The sequence below is a fragment of the Sciurus vulgaris genome, assembly GCF_902686455.1.
Source record: "Sciurus vulgaris genome assembly, chromosome: 10".
Taxonomy (NCBI): Eukaryota; Metazoa; Chordata; class Mammalia; order Rodentia; family Sciuridae; genus Sciurus; species Sciurus vulgaris.
In genome coordinates this window covers 125,108,998-125,134,806 of record NC_136470.1, presented here as the reverse complement: position 1 = coordinate 125,134,806, position 25,809 = coordinate 125,108,998, and the positions used below count along the sequence as shown (strand labels likewise).

The window sequence follows — 25,809 nt, the reverse complement described above, 5'->3', positions numbered from 1 at the left end:
TGACAGAGGGCACTTTCTCTCCTGATCTTAGGGACCTGCATTTCATTCTTACTCCTTAGGCACAGCCCATAAATGTGCCTGACCTGGAACAGTCTTATTAGAAAGCCACCTGTGCAGCTCTAGAAATCCTCTACCTTGCTTCAAGTGAATCCCTCCACCAGTATTTGTCTCCAGGGGCAGAGTCCATAGGCACCAGGCACTCTGAGGTCTCTGCAGACATTTGACCCACCAGCCATCCTGTGCCCACCAGCTGCAGAAGGAGAATGAGAGGCTCCAGGCCTCCCTGACTCAGGACCAGAGGAAGGCAACCGCCCAGTCCCAGCGCCAGATCAATGCCCTCCGTGCCCAGCTGCAGGAACAAGCCAGGCTCATTGCCTCCCAGGAGGAGATGGTAGGTCGCTCCTCCTCCCAGCCAGGCCTTGCTGCCCCTAGGCCTCTTTTCTGCAAGGATTGCTCTGGGCTCTTTAGTTTCCTGGAGGGGAGAGAAGAGTTCTCTGGCATGAGGGGCACAAAGAATAAAGGATGCAGCTGCCTCCCCGCAGGCTGAAGAAGTGTCCCTTCTCTGAAGAGGGGTCACCCTTCCCTCCCCAGCTTGGGGAAATGGAGTGGGCTGTCATTCTGGATTGTCCCTGTCCCACCTTGGCTCCATCCCTTTTCACATATGGCCTGCAGGAGACGTGCTGGAGGCTGGGGCAGTGCCTCGAGCACCTTCCAGTTCCACCTGGGGGCCTGGCAACAGTGGCAGTCCCCTCTTCAACACACTAGGCAGATCTGCTGCTCAGAGCAGTCTCCACATGTCAGCAAACTATAATCTGCTCTGTTCTACCTCTTACAGATCCAGACCTTATCCCTCAAGAAGGTGGAGAGTAAGTCTTCAGGGAACGGTTTGCAGCAGTCTTGGGTTCTTCCTCCCACCCCCAGTCAATCTATAGGTGGAGGACTGGTAATAGCAGTCCATGGGACATGTGGTGTCGGGCTCTCCCGTTGGGCTAGGGAGGGAGCTCCTGGGGCAGTTGACACTGTGCTGAAGGCTTTCCCTCAGCTGGCAGGGGTTCCTGCCTACCTTTCTCTTTTTCTGTAAGGGGATGGGTCAGAGGGGAGGAGTGAGGACCTTGGGGGCAGTGATTGGGAGATCAGGATTCTTGAGTGGACTTTTTAGCTCACCATGTCTGAATTATATTATCCCCACAATTTAGAGTAGGGTGGGCATTATCTTCCTTTTCTAGATGAGGAAACTGAGGCTTATGAAGGTTCAAGGCCTTTCTATCTTGTGCAGAGCTAGTGAAGGGCAGAGCTGGCATGTGAACTCTAAACTTTCTCCCTCCATTGTCCGTGATTGTGACCACTGTCCATCCTGCCTCTCTAAAGATGAACTGACTGGAGGGCTTGCTCCTTCTGGCCAGTACTCTCCTGGGATCCTTCCCTTTGTCTACATCTGAGATGGGGTGTGGGGTACTGGACCACTAACTATATCTGCTCTTTTCAGGGACCCAAGAGGTGCCAAAGGCTGTGGACACAGAGGAGGACTCTCCTGAGGAAGGTGGGGCTTTGCTGCTGTCTTTGTCATTTAGTTTGTTTCTACTTAGCTGTCTCTGGACACCTGAAGCTGGGGTGGAAGGAGCTAAGAATATGAAGTAATGTCTTTAGCACCTCGTGTGTGCCAGGTATGTCACATGCCTGTCCTCACATGCAATCTTCTGGTTTGCTAATGGGGAAACCCAGGCTCAGAGAAAGTTGGTGACTTGCCCAGAGTTCCAAAGCTGGTGATGGCAGAGCTAGGAGTAGGAGGACATCTGATTCAATCTACTCCTTGCACCTGCCTCACTGCTTCTCACCTGGTTCTATCCAGAGCAATGGAGAATTTGCTCTGGTGGCTTAAAAACCACCTTTGCTGTTTTATTCTGCATCACGAGTGTGCTGCAGATGGCTCCCACAGGGCCTGACTAACTGCAGGAATCCACGTGCATCTGTTTAGAGCACTGAGTACCTGCTGTTTTCACTCACCTCATTTACTAACAGGTTCTGATTTGTAGAGCTCTCAACCAGATGTTATGAGGGGGATACATAAGAGAGATGAGAAAATAGACATGCTCCCTGACCGAAAGGAGCTTCCGGGATAGCAGAGAGAGGAAGCTCCCAGGAGAAACAAGGGTGTGCTCTCAGGACAACCTGCTGACCAGGGCCTGGGCTCTCAGTGAGACTGTCATAGGGCAACTCCAAAGTTACCCAACAGATGTACCCCAGGAAGGGTTATACTTGGCCACCAGAGTTCGTCACAGCTTATTTTATTTTAATATATTTTTTATGTTTGAGATGGTAGATGCACATGGGAAAAAATAGTGTGAAAGGAAGTTCCTCTGCAGACCAGCAGGAGCAGCCTGACTTGGGAACTTGTTAAAAATGCAAATTTGCAAGTTCTCAGACCCCATCCTAGACAAACTGCAGAGCTCTTAAGGGCAGGCAGGGCCTGGCAGTCTATGTTTTCACATGTCCTAGGGCATCCTGATTCCTGCTTCTGTTTGGGAGTCACATGAGACCAGTGACTCTCTACAACTGGCTGCACATTGAGAATCACCCTGACCTGGTCTCCAGCCTGAGAACCCAGGGCCACTGACTCTTCCTCCTAAGCATCCACCTGGGCTGGAAGCTGGGATGTTTCTGCTCCTGGGTACCACTGTCCCAGATCTGAGCTCAGTAAGTCCTGCCACAGTTAACTTGTAGCTTTTGGTCCCCTTCTTCCTGAATCAGACCATGTAGGAGATTGGCTCCAGGCATCAGAAGCATTTAAAGCTGCCCAGGCGATACCAGTATACAACCATGGTACAGGTGCCTATCCCAGTGCAAATCTTATTGAGCAGAATCACCTGAGGAGGGCTGGGATGGGCTGGGGTGGTAGTGGTCATGGGGTGGCAGTTGTTTCCATGCAGATTGCTGGACCCCACCTGCAGAATTTTTGATTCAGTAGGTTTGGGGTGGGAGCTGAGAATCTGCATATCTCACAAGTTACTGGGTGATGGTGTTTGTCAGAATGTTCAGGAAGTTTAAAAAAGTAACATCAAGGGTGGGGACCCACGCTTTGAAATTCTGATGTAATTAGCCTGGAGTGGTTTCAATGTGCAGTTGGTTCACTAGCCCTGATCTTGAGCTCTGTTAGGGAAGAGAGAGGGGTTTCTTTTGTGTCCCCAGCATTTACTCTGGCTGGCTCACACCTTTGTTCTACCTGTTCAGTTAATGTCTGTTGAGTGAATTGCCGGGCGTCATCCAGTTCTAAGCACTGAGCCTTCCTGACTCAGCCCACACTGCCCCTTTGTAGCAGTTGGCATGTTTTATTGCAGTTGCCTATTTTGTTACCCTGTGGATTCGTAATTATTAATGTGCAGTCCATGGGTTATCTCCATCAGAATCAGGACCTGTGAAAATGCAGATTTAAGGGCCCTTCCCCTGACATATGCAATCAGACTCTGGGCAGAGTGTGACCAGGGAATGGGCATTTTTAATTTTTAACCCAGGTGATTCTGATCCATGTGGCAGCTGGAGGGAGAACCCCTGATCTAGATAGCAAACTTGATCTGTCTCTCTTGTTCACAATTTGTCTTCTGTACCAGGACAGAACTGGACATTGGGTGAGGATGGCAGTTGGGGGAGGATGGAGCTGGCAGCATGAGGGCCCAGAATTCGGAACCAGGATGGAGCTCAGGAACAAGCTGCTTTCAGGGCTCAAGTGCAAGTTCAAAAGAGTTAACCTGTGGCAGGACTGACTGAGCCTACATCTGGGAGGTCCAGACAGAGAGAGAATGAGACTGCTGAAGGGTCTGGGACAGTGGTAACCAGGAGCAGAAACACCCCAGCTTCTGGCCCAGGTGGACACTTGGGAGGAGGAGTCAGTGGCCCTGGGCTCTCAGGCTGGAGACCAGAATCACTGGCAGCATGAGGGCCTGGCAGGTGCAGTGGGGCTCTGTGAATGGAGGTCTCAGGTGGGCACGCTGACCTGGTGATTATTTTGTGCTACAGAGCTGGAAGACTCCCAGGGTGAGCAGCAGAAGGTGCTGGCAGCTCTGAGGCAAAACCCCACCTTGCTGAGGCAGTTCCGGCCCATCCTGGAGGATACCCTGCAAGAGAAGCTGGAAGGCATGGGAATAAAGCGGGTGGGTTCTAGGACCACCATTTAAAGGGCCCAGACCTACCACTGAGTCACAAAGTGTTACCAAAATGAAAAGTGATCAATTGTTCTTTTCTTTGTAAGCTCATCCATTCATTTGTTCTGACCTGGGTTCCTTTGATGTCCAGGAAGGGAAATCCATGTGTCTTCTCCCTGCACCTCCTAGCAGCAATGCAGTCTTCTCTGTTTCCTCCAATGTCTTACTTGGCTGTTGTGGCCCCCACATCTTGACGCTTAGTGTTCTCCACTCATGGATAACTTCTGGGTCTCCAAATTTTCTGACAGAGGGAATTTTATTTGCTCAGTTTGGTCTATGGATTGGTCCCCTTTGGATAGATGTCCATCTGTGAGTCTATCACCTGTGACAAACATACTATGCCCACTCAGCTAGTGCCTATGGGAGGGGCAAGCACTAAAAGCTGTGTTTGCTGCCAGATACTATTTGAATGCCATTGTGTTTAGCCAGCCATGCACGTTATCATTGCACCAATGAAATCTATTATTAAATAAAACATCTTGTTAAGGTAACTGAGCATCACATCATTGAAAATGCCATTCGTATTTCAATGAGTGAGATTAGAGAAAAAAATAGACACCTAGGTTTAATTTAGGAAGGATGCTCTCTAATTTTTGGACTGTTTTCAACTACTGCTTAATCTAACCTTGGTCCTATGTTCAGACTTAAAATATTTCTAAACTTGGATGAACCCCTGTCTTGGATTCTGAAGTCTCCCAAGATGTTCTTGTGGGCTAGTGGGTGGATGCCAAAAACTCTGGAAACTTCCAGAAGTTTTGTTTTTTTGCAGGTTAGTTATTCAAACATCTTTATCTGGTGACAGCGTGTTGGAATGGTGATAGTGCTTGGGGGTATAAAAAAGAGCAAGTGACCGGTCTCATCCTAAGATTCGGTGGGTAGTGGAAAAGCTTGTCCCAACTAAGCCCCTTATGCTATGATGTAAATGGAATTGTGACACAACCCTTTGCATTATGCTACCAGACACATTTTGGTGGGGTTCCCAAACCCTGAATCATCATCCTTGGAGCAACTGTGAAGACACTACTCTCCCTCCTCTGATCCTCATTTCATTGTCCCTCTGCCACCTAAAATATACCAGGCACCAATCACAGGGACTCCCAGGTCAGCAGCCACAGGTGTGAGAATAGGGAAGAAGAATGGCAGCTTCTGTCTGCAAAGGTGAACTTCTGTCTCCTCTAGGATGCAAAGGGAATCTCCGTTCAGACTTTCAAACACCTGGAGACCCTGCTGAGAGCCCAGCGGGAGCAGAGGGCCAGGAAGTTTTCTGAATTTCTGAGTCTGAGGGAAAAACTTGTCAAGGAAGCCATCCACAGAGTGAAGGAGAGACAGAACGAGGCCATGGTGTTCCAGCAGGATGGGCAGCCTCCAGGTATGTTGGGGACAGGGCTTGCTTTGGGACAATGACCTGGGAGGATCCTGTTCTCACTAAGGCTTTTTGCACACACAGACATGGGCATTGCTATGAAGCCTGAGCTGAAGGGCCCTCAGGGGTGAATAAGTCCGAAAGTTTTATTCTGGGAAAACAGAATTAGGAGCTGGGTTGGGGGGCCACTTGTCCATGCCACTGGAGCTGGAGGAGATGCACAGCTATAGAGCTTGTGGTCAGCTTGACTTCTCCCTGTTCAGACAGGAGACCTCACTCGCAGCTGCATCAGCCTTGCTTGACTTGCTTTGATCACAGGTTAAATTTGCTCCAACAGACAGCAGCCCGTCAGTATCTGGCTCTGCATGCCAGCCATGTCATTGTGGGAGACAAGCCCAAGGTCTGGAAGCATCATGGCTGCAGAGTAGAGCAAGTGTCAATTCAAGAATGGCTTCCTCTAGTGCAGCTATTCTCTGCTCTGAGTTGTGGCACAGCAGAAGCTGGTCTGGTTCTACTTTGGGACAAATCTTCAGGGCTCAGGCTTGGTTCCCTGCTCAGGCCAAAGTTATTGCTTTGCTACTTGTCTCTGTTCCCATGGGTTGACAAGGAGAGGCTCTGTGTTTTGATGGAAGATTAAAGTATATGGACAAGGACCCTCAGGTCTCTTCCCTCAAAGACCTTGTGGACTAGGGGACTTTTCCTTTCTAAATTTGAAAGGCTGCATTTCTAGAGGATTCCCTGGTCCACTGGGATGCTGACCCGGAGGCTCTGTGGAGGGTTTCTATGGGTCTGGGTCTCCTCATGGAGACGATGCCCAGCTTCCTTCATATCATCTCCTCAGGTGTGGGCACATGTGGCCCAGAAGAAGGCTCATTCTGGATCTCACGTCTGGACAGATCCAATCTGAGTTCTTCATGCAAAGAGATTTTATAAAGTGTGGTCTGTATATTTCTGGGGACGTGACAGAGATTTTAGTAGTACATGCACCAATCATTTTAAAATTTAATCTTTATTTTTCTGCACATGAATTAGAAAAAAATATTTCCAATATAGCAATTCTGTGAGTTCATGGAAATTATTATTTGGACAAGTATAAAACAGGTGTTTTATGTTTACAAGTGCTGTCATTTTATATAAAATTGTTAAATAAGCAGGATAGTTGTTATGAGAATGTGATAAAAATTGTGTGATGATCTGGGAACTTACCCTATTTAGTTTAAACTTCTGATCTTCAAATCTCTAAGGAAAGGACAGGTCTTGCTGAACACAGACATCTCTGAAACAGGGTATTTGTCCTGGTTACTGACTTGCCTTTCATGCTTGGGTTGGCTCATTTGAGTAAATGTCCATTCATTAATTCATCTCCCACTTTCATTTTAGCACAATATTTGCTGGGGTTGTCTTTGTGCCAGGGCCGGTCCCCTTCCTTGGGAAACTAGAGAGGACTAGATGACACAATGGAGCCAGGCACAGAGGTGGTAGGACCTCGGAGGAGGGAAGGACAGCAACTCAGGGAAGATGAATGGAAGCATCCTCAGAGTGCCAGCTTCCAAGAGAAGGGAGAGGTATTTTGCTCCTTCCAGGTGTCACCCTAACCTCCAGTCCCTGGTACTGTCATCAGAGTCAGGAGAGCTTTCTCTTGTCTTTTCTCCCCCTCCCTGGCCCCAGGGTCCAGGCTACTAAGGTGTGAGAGGAGAGCACTGGGTCAAGATGCTGCGTAGACCTTTCCTCCGAGCTCTGAGCCCACATTCTCCTCCCAGGCCCCACAGATGCTCTGCTAATGCTCACTTCCTGTCCCTGATCAGACCATGCCTCTTCTCTTGCTTGGGAGCAGGACTATGAGATGCAGCAAAGTTGGCCTCAGGAGTTGAGATTTGGGGCAGACAGACTACCAGGGTTTGCATTTATCACTTTCTTTCATGGAACTGTGGGCAAGTTCCTTATTCTCTCAAAGTCCTGTAAGGCAGGAGACCGATGCTGTCTGAAGATGCTCTGGGTGCCAAATAGATGTTGTATAAAGTGCTTTGCTTGGTGTCTGGTACCCAGCAATTGTAAGCAATTGTTATTTTCCTTCAGCAAGTTTGTTTATACCTTTCCCCTTTCTTTAGTTCACTCTTTCCTAGGTCTACTTCTTAGTAAATGCATTCTCTGAAAGCAGCATATTTCCAATTTTTTGACCTTGAGTTACTGCAGTAAGAAACTATTCAAACACATAAGTTTTATGGAGAACACTTGGACTCTCTGTGGTGCACTTTCTCTTCTATTCACTTTCCGTGAACAATTGTTGCCCCCCCCCCCCAAGTGAATCCTGATGCAATTTGGAAAACAGAGGGGTTTATCTAATTGCCAGGCGACTGGTGGCCCCAGGCTGCATGTGGGAGGAGGTTGCATGTGGTTCTTGATGGCCCATGTAGTCCTGCAGCGACCTCTGGTGGCACCAGGGCCTTCCTGCAAGGTGCCTATATTCCAGTAGCCAACTTTTTGGGCAAGTAGGGAGGGGACATTGCCAAGACCAAGGTCCAAATCTAGGACAGCTCAGGGTCCTCAGACCTGCTGACTCCTGTTGGTGTTCTGTAATGATACCCTGCTTCTCTCTCAGTCTGATGAAGCTGTGGAACTGTACTCCCATCGAGGGACTCCTGAGGTGGGGTAATTTTTAAATCTGCTGTGGTTATTATTGCCTACCAGGACAGAGTGGCTTGTCCATCTCCAGTGTGGTAGACCCTCTTTTTACATCCTCTCAGGCTTGAGACCCCAGTGTGGGCATGCACTAAAAGTTGTTCTTTTCTGTATTTCTAGTCAAAAGCCAGCAGAGCCCATTGGACACCAGAGAGGCCCTGCCAAAGACCAGGACCCTGCATGTGGTGTTGCCATCCAAGCCAGCAGAGCCATCCACACCAACCCTTCAGAACCGAAGCAACCATGGCCTTGGCCTGGCCCGAGGGTCCACCCCGACTCCACGCCCCAGGATGCATAAACCTTCCAGCATCCCCACTTCCCCAGGGCCTGGGTTGAGGTGAGTCCTGGGCTCTTCCTGAGCCTGAGGTGGTGTCCCTGGCCTCAGGCAGCCCCATCCTGGGCTCCCTACAGGCTTCTGCAGAAAATGGGTGGATGGGTAGGGGGGACAGATGTGAATAAGAGTGCCTCAGGTGGGGTCCAACCCAAGCTCCCAAGAGAGACTGGGAATCCTTTGCTCCCAGACCAGACAGGCCTCCCCTCCCCTTCCCCAGCTCTTCCTCCAACCCCAGCTGCCACATTGGAAGGTGGGGTCCTCAGGCTGGCAGGGCTGTCTCCTTCTGAGCCCCTTCTGAGGGAAAAGCTGGTGTGACGGCTCCCCTCACATACGGCTCTTGGCTGTTATCAGAGCCCACGGGATGAAGCAGGGCTGGCTCTGGCTCTGGGAAGACCAAACCAGCTAGTCAGGTGGTGAACTTTGGCTTTTAAAGTTTTCTTTCATGTTCCCCTCTTTACCTCTCCTTCACACAGCAGCACGCCCCCATTCAGTTCTGAAGAGGACTCAGAGGGGGACACTGGGCATCACGTGTCCCTCCAGCCCCTGCAAACTCCTTCCAGGACAGGGCCCAAGCCAGAGGATGCCTGGGACTGGTCTGACACGGAGACCTCGGAGGAGAACGCTCAGTCCCCTGGCAAGGGCTCAGGTGGGCTGGCTTCCTCGGGTGAGTGGCACCCCTGGGGTGGCCCTTCTCCAGCACAGGTTTCCTGGGCTTTCTGACTTGGTATTTCTTTCTTTAACTTGAAAAGCATGGTTGTCCTTCCCCTCACATAATTTTCTGAGATAGCAGAGATCGCAGGAGAAAGCTAGAACGTGAGTGAGGTTTATGTGGTTCCTTGTGTTGTTGTGGAGTTGTTTAACTGTTGGATGTTGGGGGCACCCACTCACCTCTTTTCTCCTCCACACTCTGTAAGGTAGAGAGTAAATACTTTCACTAGATACATCGAGATCAAAGTCCCATTCTACTAAGAGCGACAGGGCCCAGGAATATCTAAGGCATAGCTTCCATTAGGGCTGGATTGGAGAAACATCCAGCATCTGAGGCCTAAGTGGGGTCCCCTCCAAGCTCTCCATATGCAGATCCTGACTGTACCTGTGCCCAGGGTTGGGTTGGTAAAGCAGACCTGTGAGGCAGAATCTTAAACAGGAGCTGTGGGCAATGTTCCAGCTGGCCTCCCAGTCACAGGGAGAAGGTCAGACACAAAGAGTTGGCACTGTCATGGCCCAGGGGATTTTAGAGTTCCTGCCTTCTGCTTCTGTGTGTAGGAGAGAACAGGGTGTGGGGGAGAAACTTGAGTGGGTACCTCTTCCATTCTTCCCCATCCTGGTGGGTGGAGAAGTTCTTCTGTGGAAGTTTGAGGCAGAGAGAAAAGGTTTCTCTCCACATTTATTACTGGGTACTCACCAAGTGCTCAGGATCTCTCTGTAGAATGTTCTCGTTCACTCCTCATAGCACTGACAAGGGAAAGATGTGACCCTGACTTACCATGGCCTCAGGCAGTGCCGTCCTGGGCCTACAGGCTCTGCAGAAAAGCAGGGGGCAAAGACAGATGTGAACAGGAGTTGCCTCAGGCAGGGTCCAACCCAACTCTCAAGCAGAGATGGGGAAACTTTGGCCACAGAAACTAACAGGAAGTCTTTTCAACAGACTGTCTCAGTCTCTACCATCAGCCTGGGGTGCACAGCAGCCCTTCCATCATACAGAAGGTTCTTTGCCCTTTACAGCAAAGAAACAGGAATTCAGCTTGTTGGTGAAGAGGGAATCATACAGATATAAGTTAAATAATATGGTGATTAGAATGCTTAACTATTCCTTAAACTTACCATTCTAATAAGCTATGATGACTAGTTGAGCATTTTTCTTCTCAGAACACCTGCATCCTTTCCATTCTTTCAAGTTTTTCTTACAAAACTGCTAACAGAGGCCTGTAGCTTCAGTTGCATTTTCTAGCCAAGGCTGAGCTGAAGAGTATCAAATTTTACATTTGCAAAGTCAGCAAGAAAAGTTTTGGATTTATGTTGTTATGGTTTGGATATGAGATGTCCTCCTGAAGCTCCTGTGTTAATGCAGAGGTGAAATGATTGGAATTTGAGGGCTGTAAACTCATTGGTCCATCCTAATTTGAATGGATGGACTGAATGGTACCTGTAGGCAGGTGGCGTGTGGCTGGAGGAGGTGGGTTCCTGGGGGTGTGTCCTGTAAGAGTTCATCTTCCCTGGGACAGTCCCTCTACCTGCTTCTTGCTGACCACCATGAGCTGAGCAGCTTCCCTCCACCATACCCTTTCATCTTGATGTTCTGTCTCATCTTGGGTCCAAAGCAATGTTGCTGGTAAACCATGGACTGAATCTTTGAAACCATGAACTCAAAATAAACTTTCCTCCTCTAAGTTGTGCTTTTCAGGAATTTTGGTCACAGCAATGCAGAGCTGATTAACCCATACACCTAGGTTTGCAATCTGCAAGTCTCTGGTCCTTAATGGACTTTGCAGTACTTCATCATGTCCACAGCATAAGCCAAGCCCATGAGAATCCAGCAGAACTGGATCCCTGGAGAAGTCTTGCTGTCCTACCAGGCAGGTCCATAGTCTGGCAAGGAGTCAGGAGTCTTCTGAGGCAGTTCTGGCTCTGTCACTTGCTACCTGCTGGTCCTGGTGCAAAGATTTTGATTTCTTTGTTATAAAACGAGATATTTGGACAAGATGATTAATAAGAGGGCAAGGAACACAGTAGGCTCTTAATAAGCATTTCTTGAATGAATCAATGAGCCAGCAGTTCTTGTAGCTCGAACAAATCTTCTCAGGCCCCAGGCATTCAAACCCTAGAGGGCTGTGTGGAGTTAGGTCCCTGCCTCCTGGTCAGCCCTCAGTCTAGACATCACCTTGGTTTCAGGCACCAGGGTCTGATGATGATCTCCATCTCTGTTCAGATCCCGTTTCCTGCACTGAGTTCACAGAAAGCCATTTTCTTCTTCAGTCCTCCTGTGCTAATTTATATTTAAAGTTTATTCTTGTCTCTGTGTGAAAACATTGAAGAAGAGCCCATCTGCATGTTAGCTCTTGCATCACACCACGCAGGGGTCCACCTCAGCCTCCCATGAGCCACCATAGCTGCCATGTGACACATTCAGAATATTCCAAGAATATTCCTTGAAACTGGGCACATGCGGACCTGGGCCTTCTGTCTCCTTACCTCTTTTCTTTGTGGCTGCCCTACCTTCTTCTTCCTGACCCTCTCCCCTCTACCTCTATCACACTGTAGTCTGGACATGACCCATGGAATGAAGCATTCATTCTCCTGCTCTTTCCAGTGACAAGTCACTTGTCTCCCTTCCAGGAACACTGGTGCAGTCAATGGTCAAAAACCTCGAGAAGCAGCTTGAGACTCCAGCAAAGAAGCCTGCTGGAGGAGTCAGTGTGTTCTTGAGGTCCAACACAGGGCCGCAGAGGGCTTCCACGCCAAGAGGGAAGCCTCAGGTAGGATGTGGGATGCTTGGAGGTAGCCCTGCTGTTACCCACGGAGCTAGCTCCAAGTTCAAAAAGCCTGGGGTGAGAATTAGGGGGAGGGTCCCCAAGTGTCAGCTTTGACCTTTGCAGGAAATTGAAGATGACATTGTCTCTTTTTACCCCTACACATGTGGAGAGATGCCCACTATGGAATTCTTTTTGTACCCAGGTTAACATTAAAATCATTTTGAGCCAGCTGCAATGGCACATGCCTGTAATTTCAGTGACTTCGGAGGCTGAGGTTGGAGTATCACAAGTTCAAGGTCAACCTGGGCAACTTAGTGAGACCCTCTCTTTAAATAAAATACAGAAAGGGCTGGGAATGTAGCACAGTGGTAGAGCACTCCTGAGTTCAGTTCCTAGTACCTCATAGACAAAAAAGTCCTTTTGGTTCATTATACAAGCAGCTGCTCAGAAGGTTTAGTTCTCAGTTCCCTGCCTCCAACAGCCTGGGAACTGACTGGGTGTGGCCTCTGTTGTGGTGGCTTTCTTCCTGCATCATCTTTTCCACGATGGGCTCCTCACTTTATCACACCTCATGGCTGTGGACAGAGCAGACCCCTTCCCTGCAGGGGTGGGCATTGGAGTGGTACCATCATAGGCAACAATGTAAAATGGCAATATTTAGATAAATTCGTTCTAAATATTCAGGGCCATGGCTCATCACTATGGGTCCTGATGGCCTTACTTCCCTCAGGGTCTAGATGCCATCGGACTTAGAACTCAGATCGGCCCCTCCCCCACCATTACCAGCCCCTCATCACCTTTCATACTCCTGTTATTTCCTTAGGTAGGAAGACTCAGACCTTGCTTACTCCATGTTCCTTTCTCACCTTCTCAAAGAGGTGCATTTTGGGATGTTCAGTTCTATTGCCCTGAAACTAATAGTAGTGGACAACCTACACTGTTTTTTGTTTTTTGTTTTTTTTCTTTCTTTTTACCATGCTGGGGATTGAACCCAAGGCTTCATGCATGCTAGGCAAGTGCTCTACTACTGAGCTGAGAGTACCAACTGCCCAAAACAGATGGAGGCACTGATCAGAGCATGCTTGCAGAGTGAGGTCTCAGGTGGTTTCTGATTGGTTGGCCTTAGGTGCCAGGAGAAAATGCTTACAGTGGCTTATATCAAAGCCCAGGTGACCAGCAGGGGCACCAAGAGGGAAGGCCTGGCCTGGGCTGTTCCTGTGGTCTGGGTGTTGCCCGATTCCTCTGAGCTCTCTCATTGGCTGAAGCTCAACCCCTTCCAAACTGAAGGGTCCTGTACCCCTGAGCTTCCCATGGTGCATTCAGCTCTAGAACTTGCAGAGGTTGAGGCTCTGATTTTCAGTTCTGTCCATGTGGGGAGTTAAAAATCTGCTCAGTTTGAATGAAAGCAGGAGCAACCAGATCTATACACAGGTCTTTCCAAGGTTTAGTTAGTAGAGTTCCAGGGCTATTGGAAATCTCTGTGGCCTTAGGTCTCTGGAGCAGGCTCTCTCTGCATTTGTCCCCCTTGCCATCCCACATGATGGTTACCTTTCTATTGTCCTCCTGCATTTATCAAAATACATTTTCTTCTCCCCTTATGCCCTACAGCTTTCTGAAGATGAGAGTGACTTGGAGATCTCTTCCTTGGAAGATCTTCCCCAGGACCTGAACCAAAGAGAGAAACCAAAGCCCTTGTCCTGCTCAAAGCCACCAGAGAAGTCTGATGCCAGTCCTTGGAGCTCTGGCAGACCCAGGGTTTCTGGCTGGTGATCCTGGACAGAGCCTGACTGACAAGAAAGCCAGCCTTGTCACCTGGCTGAAGCCAGCTTGCATCTCACCTCAACAAAAGAGGCTGCTAGGCCTCTTGCCTTTACTTACGACTAAGAGGTCTTTTCCTCAGAGGGAAATAGAGCAGGGGACAAATATGATCATCTCTTCTCTACCTGTGAGGGGCTCTGCCCTGGAGGGCCATGGGGGCTTGGTAGGGTTCTCTGGGTCCCACGACTTGAGAACTGGTTATAACAAGGCCTCAAGGTAGTTTCTTCCATTTTCATGTCAACTCCAAACTGAAAGGGATCATCCAGTCACTCTTCCTGAGCCTTTTGTAAATCTGCAGGATCACTGTGGTGATGGGTCCTATGTGGGGTCCTAAGGCTTGTCAATGATTGATCCAAAGTCACTTATTGAGTACCTACTGTATGCTAGGTTTTCTAACTGCCCACTGCTGAGTTGGGGTACAGGCAGAAGTGGGTGGACAGAATACCAGCATGGCGTGGTAATCTAGTAGCAGAGATTAGGGTGTTATGGGAGCATAGAAGAGGCCACCTGACCCATCCTGGGGTTAACTTGGAGAACTTCCCAGGATTATGATATCTGGTAGGACTGTACTTGGGTGGGAAGAAAGGAGAGCCCTGTTTGGGGCTTCATCTCACCAAAGGACCAGAAATTAAATTTTTAAAATATATTGTTTTAGATGTTGATGAATCTTTATTTTATTATCTATATGTGGTGCTGAGAATTGAACCCAGTGCCTCACACGTGCTAGGCAGGCACTCTACCACTGAGCCACAACCTTAGCTCCAGAAATTAAATTTTTAATAACATTTCCAAAATCACATTATATACATAGCCACTGTATTTTTTTAGTGTGAAAACATTAGTTTATTATATGCAAACATTTATATATAACATGATGTATGTAATTGTTATTTCTTCATTATTTTTTGAGATTTACAGGGGTTCATGAAGAGTGAATAAAACAATCTGTGCCTCTGTTGTGTCAAGTTAAGTCTTTTTGGATGTCATTACTTTTAGAGGGCAAAAATTTTTTATTTTTAAAAAAATTTTTAGTTTTTGATAGACCTTTATTGAACTGATTTATTTACTTACATGTGCTACTGAGAATCAAACTCAGTGTCTCACACATGCTAGGGGAGCGTTCTGACACTGAGCTGCAACCCCAGCCCAGAGGGCAACAGTTTTATCCAGGAGTCACACCTGGGAAAGGTAAAGGTGTCAGAAGTGGGATTGGATAGGGAAAGGCTGTGGAGTGCAATGCAGAATGGAAAGAGAGGAAGAGGCAGAAAGGAGCAAGGAGGGCCCCTGCATGCAATGCAGGTGACAAGGTCTCCGCCAACACAGGGGAAGCTCCAGAGCAAGAACCACTTGGTAGGGGAGTCCCCAGTGGCAGAACCTGCTGGGCTCTCCTACCTGCACTGTGCTTGTCCATTGGCTGAGGTAGTTCAGGTGAGTGAGACCTCTGCCTGAATGCAGAGGTGAACCCTGTCAGCCAGTTTCATTCTTCAAAATGAACAGCATTTATTTTTCTTAAAGGAGACCCAGTTAGTAACTTTATGTCTGGCACAGCAAGTTCTATTTTTAACTTTCAGTTATGGAAAATTTCAAACATATGTACAAGTAGAGGGAACAACATGTTGAGCCCATGTCTGCATCACCAAGTTTCAGCCATTATCAACTCTACTTGTGGCCAGTCCTGTTTCATCCATTACCAGCCCTCAGCCCATCCTGGCTTCTTTTGACCTTTGGGTGGTCCTAACATCTGGGCTAGACCCAGAAGCCCTTGTTGGAGGAGTCAGGGGAGGGGTGAGTGGAGGAAGGCATTGCAGGGGTAGGTGGGGTTTGGGGGTGTCATGATATGAAGGAAACTGTTCAGTGAGGCCATAGGTTATGTGGCGCCTCCATATGGACACTGAGGAAATTCCCTTGTGTATCTCACACCACCAACAAGCTGAAAATGCATGATGGATGATCCCAGTAGCTATGTGAGGAGGAAGATGGGGCAGCAAGTGGGGAGTGATGGTGGGGTTTGTTGCTGTCTTAGAATTCTGCCAACAAAGTCACAGTGTTGTATTTACTGTGTTTGGGCAAGAAGATGCTTGTTTCTCCCATCACATGCTGATTCCACATGACTCCGAGCACACCTCCATTGCCAGTCTCCTGCATCACACATGTTCCCTGGGGGACTCTGCTTTTTGGACTTAGGGTTATCTCTGAAGCTGTGGAAGGTCACACAGGCCTCTTGGAGGTACAACCTGGAAGTGAGGGAGAGCTGCTCCCAGGCAGTCCACAGTCACAGTGGAATGGGAGTTGGTGAGCCATCACTGTAGGTTCCCATTCATCTGTGGGATGATCCTGAACTTTGTGTAGTTTCTCAGAGTTCCTGTGGGATTGAACCGTACTTTGCCTAGCCGTTGCTGTTTACCAATGCACCTTTGACTGGCCTTTCTCCCTTCTCTTTCATTCTTTCTCACTCTCTCACTTCTGCCTCCTGTGATAAATGAACCTGCACCCAACTCCTGTCTATGGCTCTGCTTCCAGGGGGAACTCAAATGAAAACAGAGTGTGTGTATGTGTGTGTGTGTGTGTGCGTGTGTTGATAAGTACCAACATGGATGATTGTTCTTGAATGCTCGTTATTATGTTACATGCTTCCAAGTGGAGTTTTCTATCCACTTTGGAGACTTTGATTAACATATTACTTTGGCATTTCTATGCTATTCATTCTTCTTCATTTTCAAATACATTTTAAAATTCTTTGGAAAGGGAATTAATTTAGGTTCTTTAGAGAAATGGAACCAACAAGATCTAGATCTAGATATGGATTTAGATGTAGATATATGTGAGAGGATTTGTTAGGGGAATTGTCTAAAAAAATTATGGAAAATGAGAAGTCCCAGGATAGTCTATCTGAAAGTTGGAGACCTAGGGAAGACAATAGTGTGTCTCATTCCAAACCCAAAGGCATGAGAACTAGGGGAGCTGATCCTTTCTGATCCTTAAACTGTCAAAGGCCAAAGGCCTGAGAACCTGGGGATTTGATGGTGCGCCTCCCAGAATCCAAGTCAGAAAACCTGGAGTTCTGATATCCAAGGGGAGAGAGAGAGAGAGAGAGAGAGAGAGAGAGAGAGAGAGAGAGAGAGAGAGAGAGAGAACACATTTCAAATTGGGTGAGGATGGGTTGAAATGCTATTTTTCTCTGGAAATAGTCTTACAGCTATACCCCCAAAATAATGCTTTTCCAACTTCCTGAGTATCCCTTAAGAACATCAAAGTGACTCCTAAAATTAATAATTGAAGAAAGATTTGTAAGAACTAAGGAAAATATACAATAATTATTTTAAAATTATACAAACAATTAAATGGATGCAGAGAAATTAGAAACTACAGATAACCAAAAAGAAAATAAATTCAAATAATCCTCCAATTCAGAGTTCAACTATTATTAACGTTTAGATGTACATGCACTGATATAAAAAAAAAGAATCTTCCAGAGTTCAACTATATGTGTTCTTCTCTAGCTTGATTTTCCTCTTCAAAAATAGATTAGAAAAGTCCTTATATTAATACAGACAGATCAGCATATTATGTTTAATGGTCACATGCTAATTCAAGGCAAAGATTACCAAAGTTTATTTAACCAATCATTTCCATCTGTTTCCTTTTATAAATCATAAAGTGATTTTAAAATGTGTATATATATATATCTTTGTGCACTTGATTGAGATTTTTTTTTAGATATCAGGTCATTGGGCCAACATAAGAAAAGTCAGCAGTCTATGCCAGGTTCTGGTCCAAGTTCCTCACAAATATTTAACTGATAGAATCTCACAGCAATCCTTCAAGGTCAAGCCACTTAACTTGCATTTTACAGTCTAGGAATGGAGACGTGTGACTGTTAAGGAACTTGGTTTGAGTCCTGCCTCTTATGAGTGGTGCCACTGAGATTTGACTTGGGAAATGGTCCTGGAGCTCTGGACTGGAGCCCCCTGGTACTTTGTTACATACTACCAAATGCTCTCTAGAAAACTTGAGCCAATTTAGTGTCCTCATTGCCCTAGGGAGATCATTTTTGCATTCTCTTGCCACCATGTTTGACAATGTGATACACAAAAAGAATGAAGCCTCGTCTTTTAAAATATCTGCCTTTTGAATCCTTAGCAGGAAGAGTGAAGCAGAAGGTATCACAATACCAGAATTTCAACTATACTTACAGAGCAATAATAACAATAATGGCATAGTACTGACACCAAAATAGACAGGTAGACCAATGGTACAGAATAGAGGACACAGAGACAAACCCACATAAATACAGTTACCTCATACTAGACAAAGGTGCCAAAAATATACAATGGAGAAAAGGTAGCCTCTTCAACAAATGGAGCTGGGAAAACTGGAAATCCATATGCAGCAAAATGAAATTAAACTCCTATCGCTCACCCTGTCCAAAACTCAACTTAAAATGGATCAAGAACACAGGAATTAGACAAGAGACCCTGCATCAAATAGAAGAAAAAGTAGGCCCAAATCTTCATCATGTTGGCTTAGAACCAGACTTCCTTAACATGACTCCCAAAGCATAAGAAGTAGAAGAAGGAATCAATAAATAGGATAGACTCAAATAAAAATCTTTTTCTTAGCAAAAGAAACAATCAACGATGTGAAGAGAGAGCCTACAGAGTGGGAGGAAATCTTTGCCACACATACTTCAGATAGAGCACTAATCTCCAGAATTTATAAAGAACTCAAAAAAATTTACACCAAGAATACAAATAACTCAATCAATAAATGGGCTAAGGAAATGAGTAGATACTCCACAGAAGATATATGAAAATCAACAGATATATGAAAAAATGTTCAACATCTCTGTAATAAGAGAAATGCAAATCAAAACTACCCTAAGGTTCCATCTCACCCCAATTAGAATGGCTATTATCAAGAACATAAGCAACAATATGTGTTGGTGAGAATGTGGGGAAAAGGTACACTCATACATGGCTGTGGAGTTGCAAACTGGTGCAGCCACTCTGGAAAGCAGTGTGGAGACTCCTTAGAAAACTTGGAATGGAACCACCATTTGATCCAGCTATCCCACTCCTTGGCCCATACCCAAAGGACTTAAAATCAGCATACTACAGTGCTGCAGCCACATCAATGTTTATAGCAGCTCAATTCATAATTGCTAGATTGTGGAACCAACCTAGTTGCCCTTCAATAGATGAATGGATAAAGAAAATGTGGTATATATACTCAATAGAATATTATTCAGCCATAAAGAAGAATAAAATTGGCATTTGCAGGTAAATGGATGGAGTTGGAGAATATTATGCTAAGTGAAATAAGCCAATTCCAAAAAACCAAAGGCTGAATGATTTCCTCTGAAAAGTGGATAATGGTACATAAAGGCAGGGAAGGGGTAAAAGAAGAATGGAGGAAGGATGGATTGTGTAGAGGGAAATGAGGGGTGGGAAGGGGGCAGGGGGAAGGAGAGATAGTAGAATGAGACAAACATCACTATCCTATGTACATGGGTGAGTACACAAATGGTGTAACTCTATGTAGTGTACAACTAGAGAAATAAAAGTTGTACCCCATTTGTGTATAATGAATCAAGAAAATAATAATAAAAAATAAAAAAATCTGCCTTTTTAAAAAAGATTTCTTGTAAAGTGGAATTTTCTTTCTTTTTCACATTGATCATTTCTGTTTCTTCTTTTATGAATCACCTGATCATATTCCTAACCTCACCTTTTTTTAGTTGATGTTCATTTTTCTTTGTTGCTGTTTTCTTCATCTTTTTATTATGGAAAGTTTCAAGTATACATAAAAATAGAATTATATAATGACCTTACTGTCCCTATTACTTAGCTTTAACAAATGTCAACAATGTCTTGTTTCTTGTATGCCTCTCACCAACTTCCTCCCAAATAATCATATCATTTATGTCTATAAACACTTCTTTATGTATCTATAAAAGATACTCCCTTTATACAAACCCTATACCACCATGACTATACAACAAAAATCAGTATGATTTTCTAAAAATCATCAAATATTCAGTATCCTTGATTTCTCTATTTTCTATATATATTTAAGAATAAGTATTCCTTTCCATTTTTCTTCTTGCTTCCTTCCCTTCCTAATTCCTCTTTCCCCCTCCACATTTCATGTTGTTTTTGTTGTTGCTGAAGAAGTCAGATTGTTTGTCTTGTGGAATTCCCCTTTGTCTGGATTTTGCTGATTGATTACTGTGGTGGGGTTTAACGTAGTCTCCTTTTTCCCTGAACTATCTGTAAATTTGTTGTTACATCTAAATATTTCATCAGATTCAGTTTTTATTTTTTCTTTTGCAAGACTCTTCACAGGTGGTGGTGTGCCCTATCAGGAGACATACAACAGTTCTCTTAAGTTGTTGATGATAGCATTGGTGATTGACATTGATGAGCATTGTTTAAATCCATCTGTAGATTAGGGATCTCTAAACTTGGGAATTTCTAAGTCTTTTGACATTTGCTATCTGAGAAGCTACAGTTCCCAAAGGAAAGACAGTTCAGGGCTTGATTATTTTTCCTTTTGAATAATGAGTCAGTTTCCTAGACTCCTCTATATGTACTGCATGACCTCACATACTTAAATATATTTGACTTGTTTAAATCCATTATTGCTGTTATCTTTGCTGATGTCAAAATTATCCTGTCTCTGGTCAGTGGGAGTTGGATCCCAGATCTTTCTGACATGACCTTAGCCATCTCATAACTTCTTTGCTATCTTGTATGAAAGATCTTTCAGGTTCCTCCCATACATTTCTTGCCCCAGATGTGAAATTAGTGATTTATCTGAGGGATCCTGGTTTCTTTTGGAAGAATATTATAGACACAATCCAGGTGGTAGGGGTGCCCATTGCTACTGGACTTAACCATTGTTTCTCAGTCTTTCCAGTGCACAGAGATAGGAAATACATAAAGAAGACATTATGAATTCATACTGTGTGCATTTGCAGTTCCTATTCAATTTCTTGATTACAGGATTTTTAGTTTATCTCATTGATTTAACATTGCTATCTCTTTCTCTTCCCCAACGAAAGTTCTGGCTCTTAACATCACAGTCACAGTCAGAATACCAAAACCACAATCTTATTGCCAACAGTATGAACACTGAAAACAATTTAAAATTTATTAATAAACTTTGGAGTTCTTCTTTTCCTTAGGATTTATCCCACTAGGGATGCTCAGTTAAATGACTGCATTTTAATGTCACTTGGCATAGTCCCTGTCTGTGGTTTTGCTACTGAATGCCTTATTTAATTTTTGATTTTTAGAGACTTCAGTGTTATTATTTAGTTTGTGTCTTATTGCTTTTAAGAGTTCTTTTTTTTTTCCTTCAAAAATAATTTAACCACAAAACAAAGGGAAGGAACAAGGGCCATGCTGTAATCGCTTGGTCACATCTTCCAGTTTTTGCTCTTCTAAAACTTGGGTCAATTCAGCAGGTGCTCTCACATTCTGTCAGCTACAGAGTATAGGATGGCCACGCGGGAAAACAGACGGACGCCTCTCTGCAGTCAGGGCAACCCCTCTTAGTGTTCCAGCTCATTTTTTTGAATACTGCAAGTAACTGGTGGGTCTATCAATTTTCTAAGACTCATGAATGAGCAGGTCATAAATTCTGACTGTACAAGTCTTTCTTAGAAACCTCACTGAAAGACCTTCCTAAAACTGAAGCAGAGACCAAGAGTAGGCCCTTCTCTGCCCCAGCTTTCCAGGTCCCAGGTTGCCTGTGGCACCTGGAGAGCTGTCTTGGGTCCCCCATATCCCAGGGTGGCGATAGGGAAGGGCAGGCCAGGCCACACATGAAGCATAAACAATCCTTATTGGGCTCGGACCAGAGTCCATGGGTCCTGAGGACCTCTATGAGCTTGTTCATTTTCTTCTCCATGTTCTTTCCTGCCTGTTTCTGCAGCCTCATCAGCTGTTTTATCTTCCGGTAATGGATCTTGGTTTTCTCCGCCCCCTTCTCCTCCAGGATGGCTGTCACTTCCTCGGACTTTCAGCCCACCTCAGCCATGCAACGCAGGCAGGCAAACTTTTCTGGAGGCTTCAGATGTACAACCTTGAGCTCAGCAGGCACCACCATCAGCTTTTTCTTGTCGAAGGGTAGTGGAATCCCATCAAACAGCGGGAGGTGGTCCAGGGCAGCCTGGCTTCCATCTGTCTTTCGTGGGCAGCACGCCTTGCACAGTCTGCAGGAAGGTGTCCTTGGGGGCCCGGAAGTGGAGGGCCGGAAGTGGTGGGCCGGAAGTGGTGGAATGGAAGTGGTGAGGCCCAGTACGGGTTGGTGTGCATTTGCTTCGGAGGAAGGCCAGGTACTTCAACTTGTTTCTGTAGAAATTTCCAGAAATGTTGATGCCCTCCAGGCGGCATAGCCACCACCTGGAGGCCCAGCAGTAGCTGTTTGGCCATGATGGCCACCAGGCGGCCTGCGGGAAGGCTTCAGCATCCAGCACCAGAACCTGCCCCTCCGCCATCTTGGGCAGCTGCCTCCAGAGTTCTTTATGGATTGAAAATCTTGATCCTTTGCCAGGTATGTTATTTTTCTCGTTTTTGGTTGGTTATTTGTCTTTTAATTTTGTTCACGGGTTTCTTTGCTATAGAGGGATCCAATTAATCAGTTTTACATCATAATTTCTGCTTTTGGTGTCATCTTCACACCTCCCCCCCCCCCCCTTTTAGCTGTTTCTTTTCTTTTTTTATTGAGAAGTTCAGTGGAGCAGATAAAGGGGAATGAAGGGAAGGGGGTATGGGAAAAGGAAAGACAGTAGAATGAATCTGTCATGTTAATTTCTGCTTCTGATGCCTCAACTTCAAGACTTACACACATTCATCTACATTTTATTTTCCTAGCTAAAATGTTTTAAAAAATTGAATGTTTAACATGTCTGTATTTTTTGGGGGTGTATATTAACTATTAATTAGGGATATGTTTTTACAGTCAGCAGTTATCTCAACTGCATTATGTGACAATCTATCCTCTGTTCACTTTGAAAATCTACCTTCTGAAGTATAAGTTACATGTGATTAGTATGTTTCCATACTTTCTATTTATTCCATTAATCTAACTATTTTGGGTCTTGTATTGCACTTGTCTTTTTAGGTTTTTTTTTTTAAATTATAACAAAATATATATGACATAAAATTTACCATTTTCACCATTTTAAAGTCTATAATTCTGGATATTCACACCAGTGTTAAATCGAAACTACCATCCTTATCCAGACATTAAGAAAAAAAAAAAATCATCCTAAACTGAAAACTCTGTACCCGTTAAAAACAATATTACCCAATTCCCCACTCTCCTCAGCCCTTGGTAGCCAAGCTTGTACCTTCTATCTCCGTAAATTTGACTATTTTGGGTACTTCTGTATGTCTTTATGTGACTGGCTTAAGATTTAACATAACATTCTCAAGGTTCATCTTTGTTGTAGTGTGTGTCAGAATTCCCTTCCTTGTTAAGACTGAGTAGTATTTCTTTGTATGAGTGTATCACATTTTCTTCATCCATTCATCTGTCATGTATACTTGGGTTGCTTTCAAGTCTTGGCTGTTGTGAATAGTGTTGCGGTAATTATATGGATATGCGAATATCTCTTTGAGATTCTACTTTTAATTTTTTGGGTTATGTATCCAGAATTGGAATTGATGAATCATATGGCAATTCTATTTTTCATTTTCTAAGGAAACCATACTGTTTTCTATAGTGGCTACACAACTTTGCATTCTCACCAACATTGTACTACGGATGGTGCCTGCTTCACATCCTGGCTGACATTTGCCTGATAATGTATCACTAAGTGTTTTAGTAAGTTTTGCATCACTCTAAAATACCTGACAAGGAAAATTAGAGGAAAAGTTTATTTTGGCTCAGAGTTTCAGAGGTTCAGTCCTTGGTCAGCTGACTCCGTTGCTCTGAGGCAGAACATCATGGCAGAGGGGTGTGGTGTAGGAAAAGGTAAGGCAAAGGAGAAGGGGGCGTGAAGGGAAGGAGAGGGAGAGAGAGAATGTGAGAGCATGAGAGGGCTAGCTTTACTGAGCAGAGACAAAATATAAGCCTCAAAGGCACACCTCCAGTGATTGACTTTGTCCAGTCACACCACACCTGCCTACAGTTACCACCCAGCTAATCCACCAATGGATTAATCCACTGATTAAGTCATAGTTCTCATAATGTAATCATTCCACCTCTGAATCTTCTTGCATTAAATTACATGTGATCTTTTCGGGGACAACTCAGATTTAAACGTAACACTAGAGTCTGTTGAACCCTCAGCCTGAACATCCCTTTCTTTGCATTAGTTGAGTGCAATAGCCTTGTAAAGGAAGTACTTTGACTCTCTGATCAGAGGTGATAGGTTGGCTTAAAAGCTTCTACAACTTCAGTTTTATTTTGTGCAGGACCAGCCGACACGTGCCTCCCACATGGTGGCACTGTGGGCCACAAAGCTATATGAGTGCTTTTTTTTAAAAAAATTTTTTATGGGATACATGTTGTTTCTCTGTTTGTACATGGAGTCAAGGCATACCATTTGTGTAATCATAAATTTACATAGGGTAATGCTGTTTGATTCATTCTGTTATTTTTTCCCTTCCCCCCATCCCTCCCACCCCTCTTTTCCCTCTATACAGTCCTTCCTTCCTCCATTCTTGCTCCCCTCCCTAACCCTAATCCTAACCCTAACCCTAACCCTAACCCTAACCCTAACACTAACCCCTCCCACCCCCCATTATATGTCATCATCTGCTTATCAGCGAGATCATTCGGAACCACCATTTGACCCAGCTATCCCACTCCTCGGCCTATACCCAAAGGACTTAAAATCAGCATACTACAGAGATACAGCCACCTCAATGTTCATAGCTGCTCAATTCATGAGTGCTTTTTAATGACGTGGACTTCACAGCAAGAGATAAGCTGGGCTTTACCAGCTACATAACCACCTTTGATTGGGCTGGATGGGCAGCATGTGGCAAACTGTCTTATTCAGTCAGGCAACTCTACTGTGACTAACAAAACAATTCAAATCCCCCAAACCTTTAAAGATAAGGAACAGAACAGACAGATTGTGGTTTTCTTGCTCACCCTGTGTTGCCAAGGCTTAGCTGAGGTTATTGCATAGAAAAAGCAACCAACTTACGTCAGGGCTGGGGGACAGCACCTGCCCAGTATACTTGAGGCCCTAGTTCAATCCCAGCACCACAAAACAAATGCACAAAACCCAAAACAAAGTGCTGATGGGTATTTCAACCTGTGCCTTCATTCAGGGAGCCTCACTGTCAGGGCTTTTTTCTGGCCTGGAAATATCACACATGCATGGCAATCCCACACTGAAAAATCCTTCTGACCCTGTTGTTTCCTTAGTGTACTGTTCCATTGTGTTTATAGATCTAATTAATTTTTCCTCTACTGCTGTGTAGAGGAAACAACAATTTCTTAGGCCTTATCCAGTCCTAACTGAAATTTTAATTTTGATTGATGGGCCCTTAAGTTGCCCTTGAACTACCACCCACTCTTCAACTTCCAAGTACATACACATCACTATCTCCATTATCTCTGCTGCCATGGCTACCTTTACTATTGCCAGCGCTGTCTCTACCATGATCAACGTTATCACTTCCACATCTATCATTACCACCTCTACCACTACCATTACCACTTCCGCGGCTAACACTACTACTACCTCCACCTCCATCATTATCATCTCCGCCACCACTACCACCACCACCTGCACACTGTCACCTCTGCCACCACCACTATCACCAGCTCTACCACCACCTCCACCACAACCACATCATTACCACTTCCACAACCAGCACCACTACTGCCTCCACCTCCACCATCATTACCACCTCTACCACCATCATTACCACCACCAGCACTACCAGTGTTTTGCCACCTTCACCACCACCTCCTATG

At 45.3% G+C, this 25,809-nt stretch overlaps 1 protein-coding gene and 1 pseudogene across 16 annotated transcripts in view; one reads left to right on the top strand and one right to left on the bottom strand.

Moving 5' to 3' along the window:
- Positions 1-15,532, top strand: part of DZIP1L (DAZ interacting zinc finger protein 1 like) — a 31,639-nt gene extending 16,107 nt beyond the window's left edge. For 6 of the 15 annotated variants that reach the window (XM_079100897.1, XM_079100905.1, XM_079100893.1 and 3 more), the window contains 9 exons: positions 251-391; positions 836-866; positions 1,487-1,540; positions 4,012-4,145; positions 5,376-5,565; positions 8,359-8,575; positions 9,046-9,236; positions 11,909-12,048; positions 13,654-15,531. In XM_079100897.1, the coding sequence (XP_078957023.1) occupies positions 251-391; positions 836-866; positions 1,487-1,540; positions 4,012-4,145; positions 5,376-5,565; positions 8,359-8,575; positions 9,046-9,236; positions 11,909-12,048; positions 13,654-13,815 (1,260 nt within the window). In that variant the 3' untranslated portion in view covers positions 13,816-15,531. Of the gene's footprint in view, positions 1-250; positions 392-835; positions 867-1,486; positions 1,541-4,011; positions 4,146-5,375; positions 5,566-8,358; positions 8,576-9,045; positions 9,237-11,908; positions 12,049-13,653 lie in introns of all 15 variants that reach the window. The other 9 variants (XM_079100896.1, XM_079100895.1, XM_079100902.1 and 6 more) reach the window with 9 other exon arrangements.
- A 3,787-nt stretch (positions 15,533-19,319) lies between these two features.
- LOC306670488 (large ribosomal subunit protein uL13-like) lies at positions 19,320-23,594 on the bottom strand (annotated as a pseudogene). The gene has a single exon. The product of its transcript is annotated as a large ribosomal subunit protein uL13-like (transcript).
- Positions 23,595-25,809: the final 2,215 nt, after the last annotated feature.